This window comes from Eupeodes corollae, chromosome 2, assembly GCF_945859685.1.
Source record: "Eupeodes corollae chromosome 2, idEupCoro1.1, whole genome shotgun sequence".
Classification (NCBI taxonomy): Eukaryota; Metazoa; Arthropoda; class Insecta; order Diptera; family Syrphidae; genus Eupeodes; species Eupeodes corollae.
The window spans coordinates 24658229-24673632 of record NC_079148.1 but is presented as its reverse complement, the minus strand read 5'-3'; the positions used below and the strand labels follow the sequence as shown (position 1 = coordinate 24673632).

The 15404-nt window shown below is 32.6% G+C and overlaps 3 protein-coding genes across 3 annotated transcripts; 2 read left to right on the top strand and 1 right to left on the bottom strand.

Moving 5' to 3' along the window:
- The first annotated feature begins 2772 nt into the window (after window positions 1-2772).
- On the top strand, window positions 2773-6554 carry LOC129946131 (uncharacterized). The gene is made up of 2 exons (XM_056056185.1): window positions 2773-3264; window positions 5839-6554. Exons 1-2 carry the CDS (start codon window positions 2911-2913, stop codon window positions 6448-6450), a joined length of 966 nt encoding a protein of 321 aa, XP_055912160.1. The 5' UTR covers window positions 2773-2910; the 3' UTR covers window positions 6451-6554.
- A 5999-nt stretch (window positions 6555-12553) lies between these two features.
- Window positions 12554-13775, top strand: LOC129947590 (SREBP regulating gene protein). Its single transcript, XM_056058216.1, has 2 exons — window positions 12554-12912; window positions 12969-13775. The coding sequence occupies exons 1-2, from the start codon at window positions 12811-12813 to the stop codon at window positions 13497-13499; spliced, it is 633 nt and encodes a 210-aa protein (XP_055914191.1). The 5' UTR covers window positions 12554-12810; the 3' UTR covers window positions 13500-13775.
- LOC129947589 (probable isoaspartyl peptidase/L-asparaginase GA20639) lies at window positions 13767-14960 on the bottom strand. Its single transcript, XM_056058215.1, has one exon. It carries the CDS (start codon window positions 14862-14864, stop codon window positions 13908-13910), a length of 957 nt encoding a protein of 318 aa, XP_055914190.1. The 5' UTR covers window positions 14865-14960; the 3' UTR covers window positions 13767-13907.
- Between the last annotated feature and the right edge of the window lie 444 nt (window positions 14961-15404).

The window sequence follows — 15404 nt, the reverse complement described above, 5'->3', positions numbered from 1 at the left end:
ATTTTATCTTATAAGAAATATTGTTTTCAACATTTTGAAAAATTTTGACAAAAATCGAATTTACAGTTTTTTTACAAAAAATAAAAACCTAAAAAAAAAAATTATAAAAGTTGGTAAAAATTGATTTTCGACTCGAATCTCTTTTCAAAACTTTGAGATAATGGCTTTAATTTTATTTTTATCTTTCAAAAAATCTTGTTGTCAACATTCAGTTAAAGATTGAAAAAAATCGAATTGACAGTTTTTTTACAAAAAATAAAAACCTAAAAAAAATGTATAAAAGTTGGTAAAAATTGATTTTCGACTCAAAACTTTGAGATATTGGCTTTAATTTACTTTTATCTTTCAAAAAATCTTGTTTTCAACATTCAGTTAAAGTTTGAAAAAAATCGAATTGACAGTTTTTTTTACAAAAAATAAAAACCTAAAAAAAAATTTATAAAAGTTGGTAAAAAGTGATTTTCGACTCAAATATCTTTTCAAAACTTTGAGATATTGGCCTTAATTTACTTTTATCTTTCAAAAAATCTTGTTGTCAATATTCAGTTAAAGTTTGAAAAAAATCAAATTGACAGTTTTTTTTGCAAAAAATAAAAACCTAAAAAAAATTTATAAAAGTTAGTAAAAATTAATTTTCGACTCAAATATCTTTTCAAAACTTAAAGATATTGTCTTTAATTTACTTTTATCTTTCAAAAAATCTTGTTGTCAACATTCAGTTAAAGTTTGAAAAAAATCGAATTGACAGTTTTTTTATAAAAAATAAAAACATAAAAAATAATTTATAAAAGTTGGTAAAAATTGATTTTCGACTCAAATATCTTTTCAAAACTTTGAGATATTGGCTTTAATTTACTTTTATCTTTCAAAAACTCTTGTTGTCAACATTCAGTTAAAGTTTGAAAAAAATCGAATTGACAGTTTTTTTACAAAAAATAAAAACCTAAAAAAAAATGTATAAAAGTTGGTAAAAATTCATTTTCGACTTAAATATCTTTTCAAAAATTTTAAATATTGGCTTCAAAGTAATTTTATCTCATAAGAAATATTGTTTTCAACATTTGGTAAAATTTTTAAAAAATCAAATTGACAGTTTTTTTACATAAAAAAAAACAATAAAAAAAAAACAATACTAAAACTTCGTAAAAATTTACTTTCTACTCAAATAGCTTTTCAAAACTTAAAAATATTGGCTTGAAACTTATTTTATTTCACAGAAAATATTGTTTTCGATATTCAGTAATTTTTATATAAAAATCCAACAGTCCGTTTTTTCATAAAAAATAAAATCTACAAAAAATAGTACGAAAATTTGGTAATAATTGATACGAGAACATATAGACAAACTTTTAAGCAAGACAAATTGACAGACGGGATGGGAAGTTATCATTGTGGCTCACATCCCAGCCTCTTTTTTTTTTTTAATTTTGCGCCTTTAAGTTTCAATATTTAAAAACTCTGAAGTAAAAACTAAAATTTTAACAAAAACGTATGTAAATTAGCAATTAGGAAATATTTTATTTCAGTCTTTGCGTAACCTGCAATCCGTCCCTGTGAAATGTATGATTCATTTTCATACACAAATTCAAAGCACACATACTCATCGTCTTAAAAACACATATATTGCACAAAATACAAACCTGATTGCTTGTATGTATTTTTATATGTTGTATATGTACAGTGGGTCTCAGTAAAAAGCCGCTTTAGATGTATATATATATATATACATATATACAACTAATGATCAATGCTGTCTAACGTACTGCAAAAGCAATATTGGTATTGCTTTAGCTTGGTACGTACTCCCGTACTGCACAAGTGCACAGTGCACACTGCATTTTATTTTTTTTATTGCCAATTGTATTGCTTCTTAAATTCGTTGTTCATAAGAAATCTTCCTTGGTGCACAAGCTAATATTTTAGTTTGCTCTGGGTCTGGAGGCTTAAAAGGTGAAGTTATACAAAAGTATAAAAAAAAGTTGAAGAGATTATGTACGCAAAAAAAGAAAAAGAATTGAGTTCCAAGATAAAGTTTTAGAAGCCGTGCAAATAATTGATCCAAAAAATAAATACCCAGGAATTATACCGCTTATACAATTCTATCCAAATTTAAAATTAGATGGCTTTTATACATAAAAATATGATAAGTATAGATTTAAAAATTCGAAGATTATTGGAGCGCTATCTTTAATTTAGAAAACGCATTATATGCTCTAATCTTTCCCCCTTTAAAAACATTTTTTGGGACCATTTTATGTATTCCGCATAGCAGCGCAAGTGCAGAGCGCATATTATCGCAAGTTGCTTCGATAAAAGATAAAAAGAAACATTTTATTGACATCCACAGTCAATTCAATTTTAATGGCAATGATTTTATGTTGAGTCTCTATAAGAAAATATTCTCATGCTAAAATTACATAGTAAATATGTTTAAAAAGTCACAAATATGAATTGAGCTATAATATATATTTATTTTTATTATAAAAAAGTTCCTGTTTTATTAAAAGTGAAATTAAGAAAATATTAATGTTCAGAAAAAACTAAGCGGTTGAACTAAAAGGTAGATATGTATCTAACTTTATTTTTTATAAAGAAAAATAGAAATAAATATAAATTTAAGAAAATGTAAAAAATGCAATTTTTTTTGGAATGTACTGCTTTCTACTTTTCCAAAACGACAGCACTGCTTATGATGATGATGATGATTGATAGTGATTCACTTTGGATGTACCCTAAAAGTGATTCATTTTCATTTCAGTTGAAAATTGTGAATTGTTGCAAATGGTGGTGTGTTTCTACGTTTGTTTGTTTCCTTAGTCCTTTAGTTCTTTTGAGTTAAGCGCCTGTGATTTAAAAAAAATATATTTTATAGAATTCTGTAATAGTTTATTAACATTTAATAATAACAAAATGTCATTTAAATGGAAAGACCAACATATGGAACTGTTTCTTGAAACATACAAACAATACGAGTGCTTGTGGAACAACAAATGCATCAATTATAGTAAACCAAATGAGCGCGAAAAAGCGTACTTGTCGATGTTGAATGACTTAAAGATTCCTGGATTAACTGTGGGAGATATAAAAGCCAAAATCAAAACCATTCGAACACGCTATGGAGCAGAACTGTCAAAGATAAGAAACTCTGAATTAAATGTTGAAGCTGGTGGTGAAGTTTATGTGCCTCGACTATTTTGGTTTAAAGATGCAGATCAATTTTTACGCAATGTGTGTCCTCCGAAACCAAATTGTTCAATCCCGAAGGTAAATATTTGTATTTAATTATTTTATATTACGTATTTATGTATGTGTGCAGGAAAATATGTTTGTATGTAGATTATTCATGAAATTATGTAAGTAGACAGGGCCGTCGCGTCATAGGCCGTGCAAGATCCTTTGGGCGCATTGAATTAGGAACCCTTTTTTAAGTTAAAAGTAAAAAAGAGGATGGGATGCGACCCACACTGATAACTTCCAATCCCATCTGTCTTGATTAAAAGTTTGTCTATATGTTCTCGTATCAATTTTTACCAAATTTGCGTACTATTTTTTGAAGATTTTATTTTTTTTTATGAAAAAACATACTTTTGGATTTTTATATAAAAATTAGTGAATATCGAAAAAAATATTTTCTGTGAAATAAAATAAGTTTGAAGCCAATATTTCAAATTTTTGAAAAGATATTGGAGTCGAAAATAAATTTTTACCAACTTTTGTTAAATTTTTTTATGTTTTTAATTTTTTGTACAAAACTGTCAATTCGATTTTTTTTCAAAATTTTACTGAATGTTAAAAACAATATTTTTGAAAGATAAAAGTAGTTTAAGGCCAATATCTACAATTTTTGAAAATATATTTGAATCGAAAATCAATTTTTACCAACTTTTATACATTTTTTTTTAGGTTTTTATTTTTTGTAAAAAAAACTGTCAATTCGATTTTTCTCAAAACTTGTCCTAATGTTGAAAATAATATTTCTTATAAGTAAAAATTAGTTAGAAGCTATTATCTCAAATTTTTGAAAAGATATTTGAGTCGAAAATCATTTTTTACCAACTTTTGTTAATTTTTTTTTCGGTTTTAAATTTTTTCTAAAAAAACTGCCAATTCGATTTTTTTCAACATTTAACTAAATATTGAGAACACTATTTTTTGAAAGAAAAAAGTTAATTAAAGCCAATATCTCAAAGTTTTGGAATGATATTTGAGTCGAAAATCATTTTTTACCAACTTTTGTTAATTTTTTTTCGGTTTTTAATTTTTTGTAAGAAAACTGTCAATTCGATTTTTTTCAAAATTTTACTAAATGTTGAAAACAATATTTTTTGAAAGAACAATGTAAATTAAAGCCAATATCTCAAAGTTTTGGAAAGATATTTGAGTCGAAATTCAATTTGTATTAATTTTTTTTTTGGGTTTTTATTTTTTGTAAAAAAACTGTCAATTCGATTTTTTTCAACATTTTTCAGAATGTTTAAAACAAAATTTCTTATTAGATAAAATAAGTTTAAAGCCTAAGTCTCAAGTTTTTGAAAAGATATTTAAATCGATATTCAATTTTTCCCAACTTTGAGTAATGTTTTTTTTAGGTTTTCATTTTTTATAAAAAAAAACTGTCAATTCGATTTTTCTCAAAATTTTACCAGATGTCAAAAACATTACTCTTCGTTGCACAAAATTGTTTTGGAGATGAAATCATATTTAGTCGTAAAATTTTGGAGGTGACAAATTTTTTTTCAGTTTTTTTGATTTATAAAAAAAACCTATAAATGGATTTTTTCAAAAAACATACTTCTTTGGTATCACGTTACAATATATTATATAAAATTTAATTCAAGTCTCTAGCGTTTTTGATTCGTAAGATATTTAGGGTTAACCAAAATGTTCACCTTTTTTTCAAACTGCTCTGGTAAAAAAAACCACCCACGCAATTTTCTTGAGAGCCCTTTCTGCATCTTTCTGCCTTATTATCTGTATAACAAAATTTATTTGAAGTCGCTATCTCTTCTGGTTCTTGAGCTATGGAAGACGAAAAAAACGTCTCCAACGTACGGACGTACGAACGTACGTACACACGCACGCACAGACATCTCTCTAAAAATCTTTTATTTCGACTCTAGGGACCTTGAAACGTCGAGAAATGTCAAAATTTTCAATTTGACAAATCGGACCCATTAAAAAAACTTCCTATGGGAAGTAAGAAATCCGAATGTAGGTAATTTTTATAACTCGTTATGTTAATTTTTATTTCTCGTTATGTTAAATTTTGTACACAAGCGCTCATTTTTCTGCGTTGGTGTCGCAGCTATTTTTATTTTGCGGTAAAAGTCATTTGTCTCTTAGATATAATAAATTAATTTGTTTTCCAGTTTATTCTGTCAAAATAACGAAATTTTACCATTTTTATTTCCATTGGTCAAAATAAATTGATTGATTTAAAAATAATTCTGTTGGTTTAAGTTTCTCTAAATACTAAGCGATCCTAAGTTCACCAACAGTTTCAGAGTAGGAAAGACAAAGAAAATATATTTTCAATTGTGTTCCATTCGCCAGGTAAAAATTAATATTCTTTTAAAAATTAGACTTCAATGGAAGATCCAGTAAGAAAGTTAGAAGTTGAAATGGAAGCTTTTGACAGTTTTGACATAAATTAAACACGAAAATCTTTTATGATTGACATAAACCTTTCGTGTTTTTCAATTTTGTATAATGTACATATATACATACATACATATAAACCATACACAACTGCAAGAATCAGTAGGTCTTATAAGAATGTATAGTATCTTAAAGATTTCATAAGTTTATATTTTTGTTATTTTGATTTTTTTTTTTCAGGATAATGAAATGTCTTTTGAAACGGACCAACATACTACTCAACTTTACAACGGCAATGACACTGCAGATTCTCCAGACAATTCTACGAACTCTCCAGTGACTACAAGTTTTTTAAATCCAACAAATTCGTATGCTAACGCACGACATCGCAAAAACCAATTGAAACGTTCACTTCCCACCAATAATGCGTCAGTAATTGGAAGTCCTATTAAAAAATTAAAGCTAACACTAGAAGAAGAAGATGATAAATTAAATGACCCAAATATTAATGAATTCGATTATTTCTGTAAGAGTCTTGCCATACAATTGAAAAGAATGCCCTTGCAAAGGGCTATTGTTTGTCAAGAGAAATTACAAAACGTCATGACAAAAGAACGTCTATTTCAATTATCTGAGCCATATCTTTCATCGTTGCCGATCTCTGATAATGATGATGACGACGACGACGATCGGGATGGCATTCAAAATCAAAGTTCCGAACATAACTCTGTGATTTCATCAACAGAGCCTGCATTACATCCAATTATTGATGATCAACAGTTCGAGATGAAATTAGAAGATGAAAGTGAATATATTTCCGAAGTGAAAAAAGAAATTGAAGAAGTATTTTAAGTGTTAGCCTTTATATGGTTGTAGTTTTCTAGATTTTCACATTATTATTGTATACGAAAAACTATGCTAGTTAATAAAAGTCGAAATGTTTAAGATGAATACAATTGTGTTGAATTATTCTAGATTTACAGGAATTTTTCTTTTTGCATTTAAAATTAAGTAAGAACATTCATGGTGTATTAAAATGAATGCCACAAATAAACATGTGATATGCTTTGATCTCAAGATCTGCCTTTTTATCTTATTTATCACAGTTACCTAATTGTTTTTAAATGCGTTCTATACAACACGTAAGCAAGACGAATTATATTAGAAAGTGTGAATTTCAAGGATATAATTTGTTTATGTGAGATTATTTTTTAGTGAGTTCATGTTTTTAATGTTAATGTCATCTGACACCTATCAAACTCAGCTGTCATTTACAATAGTAGATCGATTGGCATTCAAATAACCTTTTAAGGGCAGGCTCAGACAACATAAGGGACTTAATTTACAGTCAACAGCTTTTTTTGAAGGTAAATTTTGACCAAGGAATTCGGAACTTTACTGTACTGACCTCTACCCTCAACTGATCGTGCAACAACTACTAAGAACATAGTTGTGTTGTGTTTTAAACAAATATTGCTTATTCCTTTACCAATTTGCCAAGAAACATTTTTGCATAAAACAAAACGGAATTGTGCAGGAAATAAATATTCCACAGAGTAATAAAGTTTAGCTTTTAGTTAATTGTACAATAAAATCTTGATATGTTGTCATTTTGACATATTTAGAATTGATTTGATTGTTAAGTACTATTTACATGAGCATGACCAACGAATATTCGTCGATTTTGACGTTTCTTTCACACGAGAGTTTTTAATTCGTCGCGAATGGAGCCACAGCCGAACACCATTCAACATCGAAACCAAAATGAGAATGATTTTTTAGGTTAAGTACGCGTGATTATTTTATTCGTTGCAAGTGTGGATAATGTGGAACGCGAATAAAAGTTGACAGTTCGTATCAACTATAATTTTTTTCGTGACGAATAAAGTTGTTTTCTTAAATTTATTAATATATTATATTGAAAAGTAAAAGTATGTATCATAAATCAAATAGACACAAAATTGCTATCGTTTTGTTAAGAATTTGTGTGGAAATATGTCTCAAACGTATATAAACTCACATTTTGTAATTCATTCGTCGTTCGTTGGTCACGCTCATGTGAATACTACTTTAGGGAGATTTGTCTTGACCAAATTTCCAATCTACTTTCTAATAAAGTAACCTTGGAAGGGGAAGGCAATTTTTTGGCAGCTGGCCAATCAGGTATTAAAAACTTTCATTACTTTCAAGTCCTTTATGACGTCCATTTGTGAAGTTGTGAAGAAATTTGAAGAGAGAAGAAGGTTTAAGGCCCAACTAAAATAGACTTTGTTGCGCGGCAAGAGGTGTGGAGGTAGGTGAAGTGGAAGGGTAGGATAAGGATAAAGTGGGAAAAAGATATAGGAAGATTTGGAAAATGTTAGGTGGGATTGTTGAGCTCCGGGGAGCCTGCTTACGGCCTGCTTGCGGTGCATTTCGTCAGCTCGTCGGACGGGGGGATCTTGCTCCCGAAACTTAACCTCGCCTGCAGACAAAAACATATATCAGGCCAAGGAATAAGGAAAAGGTAAGGAAACACATAAACGGACGGACTATTGGCACATCAGGGCACTGCGGATGTTAGTGCAGTGAGGCCATCCACTCTACCTTTAGGTATCCGCGACCAGTGTTGGATACCCCCAAGATTGTTGGTCGATAATCGGGTTCAGGTCATCTTAGTTCTATGTCCACTCCGCTACCCTCGATACAACTGAAAAAAAATCAGCACGAGATTGCTTCGCTGGTGCGAAACAACAAAAGCAAAGAAAATATTTTTCGTCCTTTTTGTATGCGTTTGGCGGAAGTTTATTCACATAATTATGTTAAAATTACAATCATTAAGGTAACAACAAAACGTATAACCCATAACAAACAATAACATGTAAAAATGGTCATTCACGAAGTCTGAATACGAACATAAGACAAAATTAGTATCAAATTACAACTAAGGACTCGAAGATGTCCAGGCGTCCGCAACAACTTAAACGAAAGTAAGCTAATGTCAAAACCGAACGAAAAGTTATCAGAAGTTATCGTCAAAACAAAAAGTAACAAAAATAACCAAATAAAAAGTAAACGTAATGTATAAGTAACTTAAGCAAATTTGACATTTGTTTAAGCGAAAGTTAACGAAATTGAGCAGAACCTAAGCCTAGTACATACTTGTGAACCATCTCGTGAACCCATACAAATTTCAGTTTTTGGTTCACCCGTGAACTTGCTCGTGAAGCTGAGTGGAGAACAAAGTGGAGAGTTTTCGTTCACGGGCAATTCACGTGCAAAATGTACGGGAACTGTTGGTGAAGCTTTGACATTTGGTTTCCGCATTTTAAAGTTTGTGGCTGCTTGCGCGTTGTTCTAAAAAAAAAGTTAAAATGGTGTCATATGAAATAGAATACCTATTTGAAGATACAACTGATGAAGTTGACGATGTTCGCCTCTCAAAAACAGCATTTTATGTCTTCATTAGAGTGTTTTTGAAACGTCAAATGTTCACAACGTGTACTCACAAGTGTGTACCAGTGAGCAATGTCAAAAGTTCACTTTCTCCACTGGCGAACGTTCACTTCACGAGGAAGTATGTACTAGGCTTTATGCTTAGTGACATATAAGGTTAAGGCGGCGTATTGGTTCGTTGCCTTAAGCTGGCTTAAGCTCAGGTCTATTATATTGGTGCTGCAAATTTAATTGTTGTTGAAAGATCCTTTTTTTTTAATATTTGTTTGTTCCACTCAAAATCCAAACCATACAATGATATGAAATTTTATTTTATTAACCTTTTCTTTTGAAAACAAAAAATTAATGACCGTTTAAGTCTAAAATGCAGACTATACAATCCATTGTATATATATTCCATATATTCGCTTCCGTCTTTTAATTTCATCTCTTCTAATTTCATCTCGAACTGTTGAGCATCAATAGTTGGATGTAATACGGGCTCTGTTGATGATATCACAGAGTTATGTTCGGAACTTTGATTTAGAATACCATTATCATAATCGTCATTGTCAGAGATCGGCAACGATGAAAGATATGGCTCAGATAATTGAAATAGACGTTCTTTTGTCATGAAGTTTTGTAATTTCTCTTGACAAACAATAGCCCTTTGCAAGGGCATTCTTTTCAATTGTATGGGAAGACTCTTACAGAAATAATCGAATTCATTAATATTTTGGTCATTTAATTTACCATCTTCTTCTTCTAGTGTTGGCTTTAATTTTTTAATAAGACTTCCAATCACTAAAGCATTATTGGTGGGAAGTGAACGTTTCAATTTGTTTTTGCGATATCGTGCGTTAGCATACGAAGTGGTTGTATTTGAAAAACTTTTAGGCACTAGAGAGTTTCTAGAATTTCCCGGAGAATCCGGGAACAAACAACAAAAATTTAAATTAATTCAATATTTAAAATATTGTTATAATTTCTAACAAGCTACTGATTCTTTCAATGGTATATGAATGTGGTGGAGATGGTAGAAATGACGATCTCAAGGCAACCTAGCTTGAGATCCAATTAGCGCTGTAGTGCACCGTTTTGATACCAAAAACCCGTTTGACCTGTAATAGAAAGGGAAAGATTTATGGAGAAGCTTCATAGCGATTATGTTAGAGCCATTTTGTCGCACTGAGAAAAAAGAGTAGGTCTCTAATCTTTGTCTCAGATAGCTCATCAAGTTCGTGAAGAATGCTTTTCCAAAGCATTTCATGCTAGTATTTGCCAAAGCAGGACATTTGCAGAGGAAATGGATTATCGTTTCACTTTCTCTTTGATCACTACAACTACAACTACTACAACTTCTCTCCTATAGGCCAATGTCCGGTACAAACCGCAACAATACTGGCTATGTCTTGCCTTGGCCTGCATAGAAGATCGTTTGTACGGGTTTTATTATAGGTGGGCCATATCTTCCTAGATATAATGCAGTTTGGTAAATTGCTCCACCTTCGGTTTGATTCAGTTTGGTAGATAGAAAAGAGAATGTTAACCATTTCCGCAAGTGAGCTACGATGGGCCGATCCTTGCCTAGCTCGTCAGCCCGTTCATTTCCCACGATACAACTATGGCCCGGAACCCAGATCAGGGTAACACCGAGGTTAATATTCAGGATCGCAAGCTCATCGCGACATTGCTAGACCAATTTAGATGAGGATATGGCCGAGTTAATGGCTTTGACAGCTGCCTGACTGTCTGTGAAGATAGCCGCATTTCGGTTTTGGTTTGGGCTTTGTTTAAGTATCTTACATGCCTCCATTATTGCCAGCAGTTCAGCCTGAAAAGCAAAGTCAGGAAGCCTAAAGGATTTAGCTACATTTAGGGATTCAGAAAGGATCCCAGAACCAACTCCGCACTCCATTTTTGACCCGTCAGTAAAGATGGTTGTGTCGAAACCTATCGACACTATGTCATCCTCCCAATCTTCTCTAAATAGGAAAATAACCTTAAAACCCTTACCTTACTACCGAGATAATATCTGAGGTTTTGACAACCAGCTGTTTGATTCCTTCAGTCTAATAGCGCTGCAGGAAACTATGTATTTAATAAAAAGGTCGATTGGTAGAAGATCCAAAATAACGTTTAAGGGAAGTACGCATGGCCCCTGTGGTGCCCACGCAAGCTGTTCTCTGAACCTTCTTTAGCATATCAATATTATAGGCTTTACTAAGAGTAGGCTACCACATAATTGAACCATATTGTTAAGATTGGACGTACTTCGACTTCTTCGACTGAAGTTTCCACTTTTTGCCAAAAGTTTTGCTGCAGGGGTAGAAGGCAACACAGGCCTTCTCAACCCGTAGTTCAATATTTAGTTTCCAGTTTAGTTTAGGGTCGAGTATAACTCCCAAATATATTGCACTGGAAGACAATGATAGGATTTGAACGTTGAGTCGAGGTAGCGTGAAGGGCGGTACTTTAGTTTTGGTTGTAAAGAGAAACAGTTCAGTTATACTTTGGTTAACTCCTAGTCCACAGCTGCTTACTTTCTTCAAAGATGACTCCGTGATTTCACTAATCACAGAGGTGTACTTTTCTGACACCAATAGCACTAAATCATCCGCATAGGCTACCGCCTTCACTCCACATCTCTCTAATTTAACGAGAATTGTATCCATGACCAGAAGCCATAGAAGAGGTGAAAGAACACCACCCTGGGGTGTTCTCCTACTCACGTGTTTTGTTGCGATTGTATTGCCTAGAGTGGCTCGAATCTTCCTACCACTGATCATGGAAATAATCCATTTTCGAATGAATTCTTCTACACCGAACTTAACGAGCGTTCCTTCTATGGATTCGGTAAGGACGTTGTTAAAGCACCTTCTATGGCAAGAGTAAATTCTTTATAATGGATTGTTTTTCCTAAAGTACGTCATGGAGGGCAGTTTCCGTCGATTTGCCCTTAAGATAAGCATGCTGAGAGCTTTCGAGAGGTCGTCCAACTAGGATTTCTCTAATATAGTAATCAAGAATGGGCTCCAAGGTTTTTAGCACAAAATATGTTAAGCTTAGGTCTGAAATCCTTCCGGATTGACTAGCTCTGTGGTGCAATTTTGAATTCACAAAGCTAGTTGAATTTTGACTACGTAGTCACTAGTTTTGTGAATGCGCGCATTGTCTCCCTCGATCTCCTACTATATTTGCATATGTTTTTCTCTATTTTCTATTCTTTAATTATTGTTGTATTTTCCCTCATTCTCAACTCCTCTAAACTATTTAGGGGTATAAAAAAAGGGATCAAATTCAATCATCTCCACGCCTCTCAGATGTCACTTCGATCGTTTCTCTTCATAATAGTACTATAATAAATATATATACACTGTACAATCCGTAACGCCATATTATGGTTCTAATTTTTAAAAACCAGCAGACGACAACTCTATAGAATTTCTTTTATCTCGTTACTTAGGTTGTATCGTATGCACAAACCTCTTACCAACGAACAAAATACTCGCTATAGATTTGAACGAGTACTTATCTGTAATTAGTGTCAAATGTCAACACAAATTTTCTCAGAATATTTGTTTTTACAAATTTATTTCAAATTTATTTTTTATATTATTTAAACAATTTAACATTAACGAGATTAGTAAAATATTCAATAATAATAATTCTACCTAAAATTGATTGAGGCATTGCGACCTCGTATAGAAATTTGTGAAAAATCTGTGATGTGATGCCTGTTTGCAAGCAAAATACTAAGCAACGTTTGCTGCGCTCCGATATTTTGATGTGTTTACCATGTGGTATGCGGCTATTCTGCGATTTATCCGGCGACGGCTTGTCTTGGGTATTATCTTCTTGTTTTCCCTCACATACTGCTTGGTCAATCTAATGGGAAATGTATGAAAGTCTTGCTCCATTTTGAACATGACTAATTTCTTTGTTTTGTTTTCAAGGGTGGACCACTGTCGATGGAGGCAGACGAATTCGAAATCCGCCGTGAAAAGCCAATGATCTGGCGCACCCTACAAGAGGAGACCAATAGAACCAACGACCTTACGGCAACTTGCCGTAATTCTGTTCAAGGAAAAGTTCTCATAGTTGATGACAGAGGCTATGTTTGTCAGCGCTCGGATCTGCTCTGGACAGGATGTTGCAATGTCGAAACCGATGCAACCAAATACTATAGCTGCGAGACCTGTAACGATGCACACTGCTGTGCCATTTATGAATATTGTGTATCATGTTGTGCACATCCCTTAAAGCGTGACATTCTCGAAAAGGTACTGTCAAAAGCTTCAGGGAGACAGTCGGCGGTTTTTGCCTCAGTGCAGGATCAATTCGAATTGTGTCTTGTCAAATGTCGCACCAATTCACACTCGGTTCAACATGAGAACAAATATCGTGATCCTAAGACAAAGCATTGCTATGGTGAGACAGAAGCCCACGAGTCTCAAAAAGAAGTCTCTGGAATTGCTGTCCATTAACATAGCAGCTGACACATTAAATAAGTTATAAAAATGATAAGATTTTAATCGGAATTTCTGTGTTTTAGTTTGTGTGAAATTTTTCGTTTGGTGTTATTTTTAAGTGGTTTTTATTTTGTAGCATAAATGTAAAGTTAGGAAATATAAATAGGTACATAAAATTATATAATGAACGTATGTATTGTATATATGATTTATATATATACATTGTAGGGAAGAACAAAAGGGTAAGAGAAATAGATAACAATATTCAATAAAAGAAATCTTACAAAAGTTCCTGTTCCTTTTTTTTTAATACACAATTTCTTAAAAAATTATGTAAGCTTGTTTTTATGTCTTTTAAACAAAATCAATCAATTATTTTTTAAACAAAAGCTAATTTTAAATTTGTGTAGGAATTTCACTCAATTACAAATCCTCTCTGTAAATCTCTCCCTTATTTATACCGTAGATTAATTTATTATCTTTCACATAACCCCAAGCCATCCTTTCTGAGGAGAAATAAATCCCAACTTCACCCTGCTTGTCAAGTGTAATAGCTCCTCCAGTACCAATCAGCCTCTGTGTCATCTCTCTAGTAGCATCTTCTGTTGCTTGCTGGACAGGAACTTGCTTGAGACTTATTAGCTGTAGAATCCGCTGGGCTAGATTGAAACGCATTATGGTTTCTCCATGACCCGTCGTGGATACTCCACCGATTTCATTATCAGCATAGGTGCCACAACCTAAAATTGGACTATCTCCAATTCGACCAGGCATTTTTCCTGTGATCCCTCCAGTCGATGTCGCTGCGGCAATATTTCCATCGACATCAATAGCAACTGCACCGACTGTCTCTCCCAATTCTTCTACAGACTTTTTATCTAATTCAGTTGGAGAGAAAATCGTATCGAGACCTTTTGCTTGGCGTTCCTTAAACTCATCCAATGCCAATTTTGCATTTTCTGTAACCAATGAACCCTTTGTTAAGGGCTTAAAATTGTGTGTCTCTGCGAATTTCAAGGCACTTTCACCGCCAATAAATGTGTGATTGGTTTTCTCCATGACTTTGCGTGCCACCGAAATTGGATGCATTATGTCTTGCAAAAGAGTTAAGCATCCAGCTTTGAGATATTTTCCCTCCATTATGCTAGCGTCCATTTCAACGATTCCATCGCTGTTGAGACACGATCCATAGCCAGCATTAAAATTATCATCCAATTCCATACTGCGAACAGCTTCTTCAACTGCGTCCAATGATGACTGTCCATTGTTGAGTAATTTAAAACCATCGCGAAGTGACTTCTTGATACCGTCCAACTTGCCAGACACTCGACTTGCTGGTATATCGCCTGCACCACCATGGACAAGTAAAATTGGTTTCATTTTAAGGAAAACAACAGTCTACAACTAAATTGACACTAAATAGAGTTTGCTATAAATATTTATATTGAATTTTGTGATTAAGGTTTATCAGTGAGAAAGTGTTTTTAATGTGTGAACAAAAAGTACATTTTACGTATAATTATTTTGTTATCTGTTCTAAAACTCATACATTCAAGTTATGTGGTCGCTAGCCACTTTCATTGCCTATTGAATTGATAATAATTATATAAAACCACAATTGCATTGATTTCTGTATGGTTTTAAAGTGTCACGCACTAGTTGGGCGTAGGGCGTCCTGATAATTTTAATTTTGTTTACATTTCCCAAGAAAAGTCTTCCGAAAATGTGTGTTGTTGTTTTGTTCTTCCCATGCAACTGGCTATTCCACTAGAGCATAAGCCGTTAAAATAACGGTAAAAAAGGGTCAGACAAAAGACCTTATGACGATATTCAAGCGAAATTAATGAACTTATGATGATATTATCATCTATCATTTTAAATGCTCCACGTTCAATACTATCCAAGAAGCTTAAGTAAGTT

What these genes read in the sequence shown, in the direction of transcription:
- LOC129947589 (XM_056058215.1), bottom strand. Translation starts at nt 14,864, where the DNA reads ATGAAACCAATTTTACTTGTCCATGGTGGTGCAGGCGATATACCAGCA.
- LOC129946131 (XM_056056185.1), top strand. Translation starts at nt 2,911, where the DNA reads ATGTCATTTAAATGGAAAGACCAACATATGGAACTGTTTCTTGAAACA. An exon ending in CAAATTGTTCAATCCCGAAG is followed by an intron (nt 3,265 to 5,838) that starts GTAAATATTTGT and finishes TTTTTTTTTCAG; the next exon opens with GATAATGAAATGTCTTTTGA.
- LOC129947590 (XM_056058216.1), top strand. Translation starts at nt 12,811, where the DNA reads ATGTGGTATGCGGCTATTCTGCGATTTATCCGGCGACGGCTTGTCTTG. An exon ending in TGGTCAATCTAATGGGAAAT is followed by an intron (nt 12,913 to 12,968) that starts GTATGAAAGTCT and finishes TTTGTTTTCAAG; the next exon opens with GGTGGACCACTGTCGATGGA.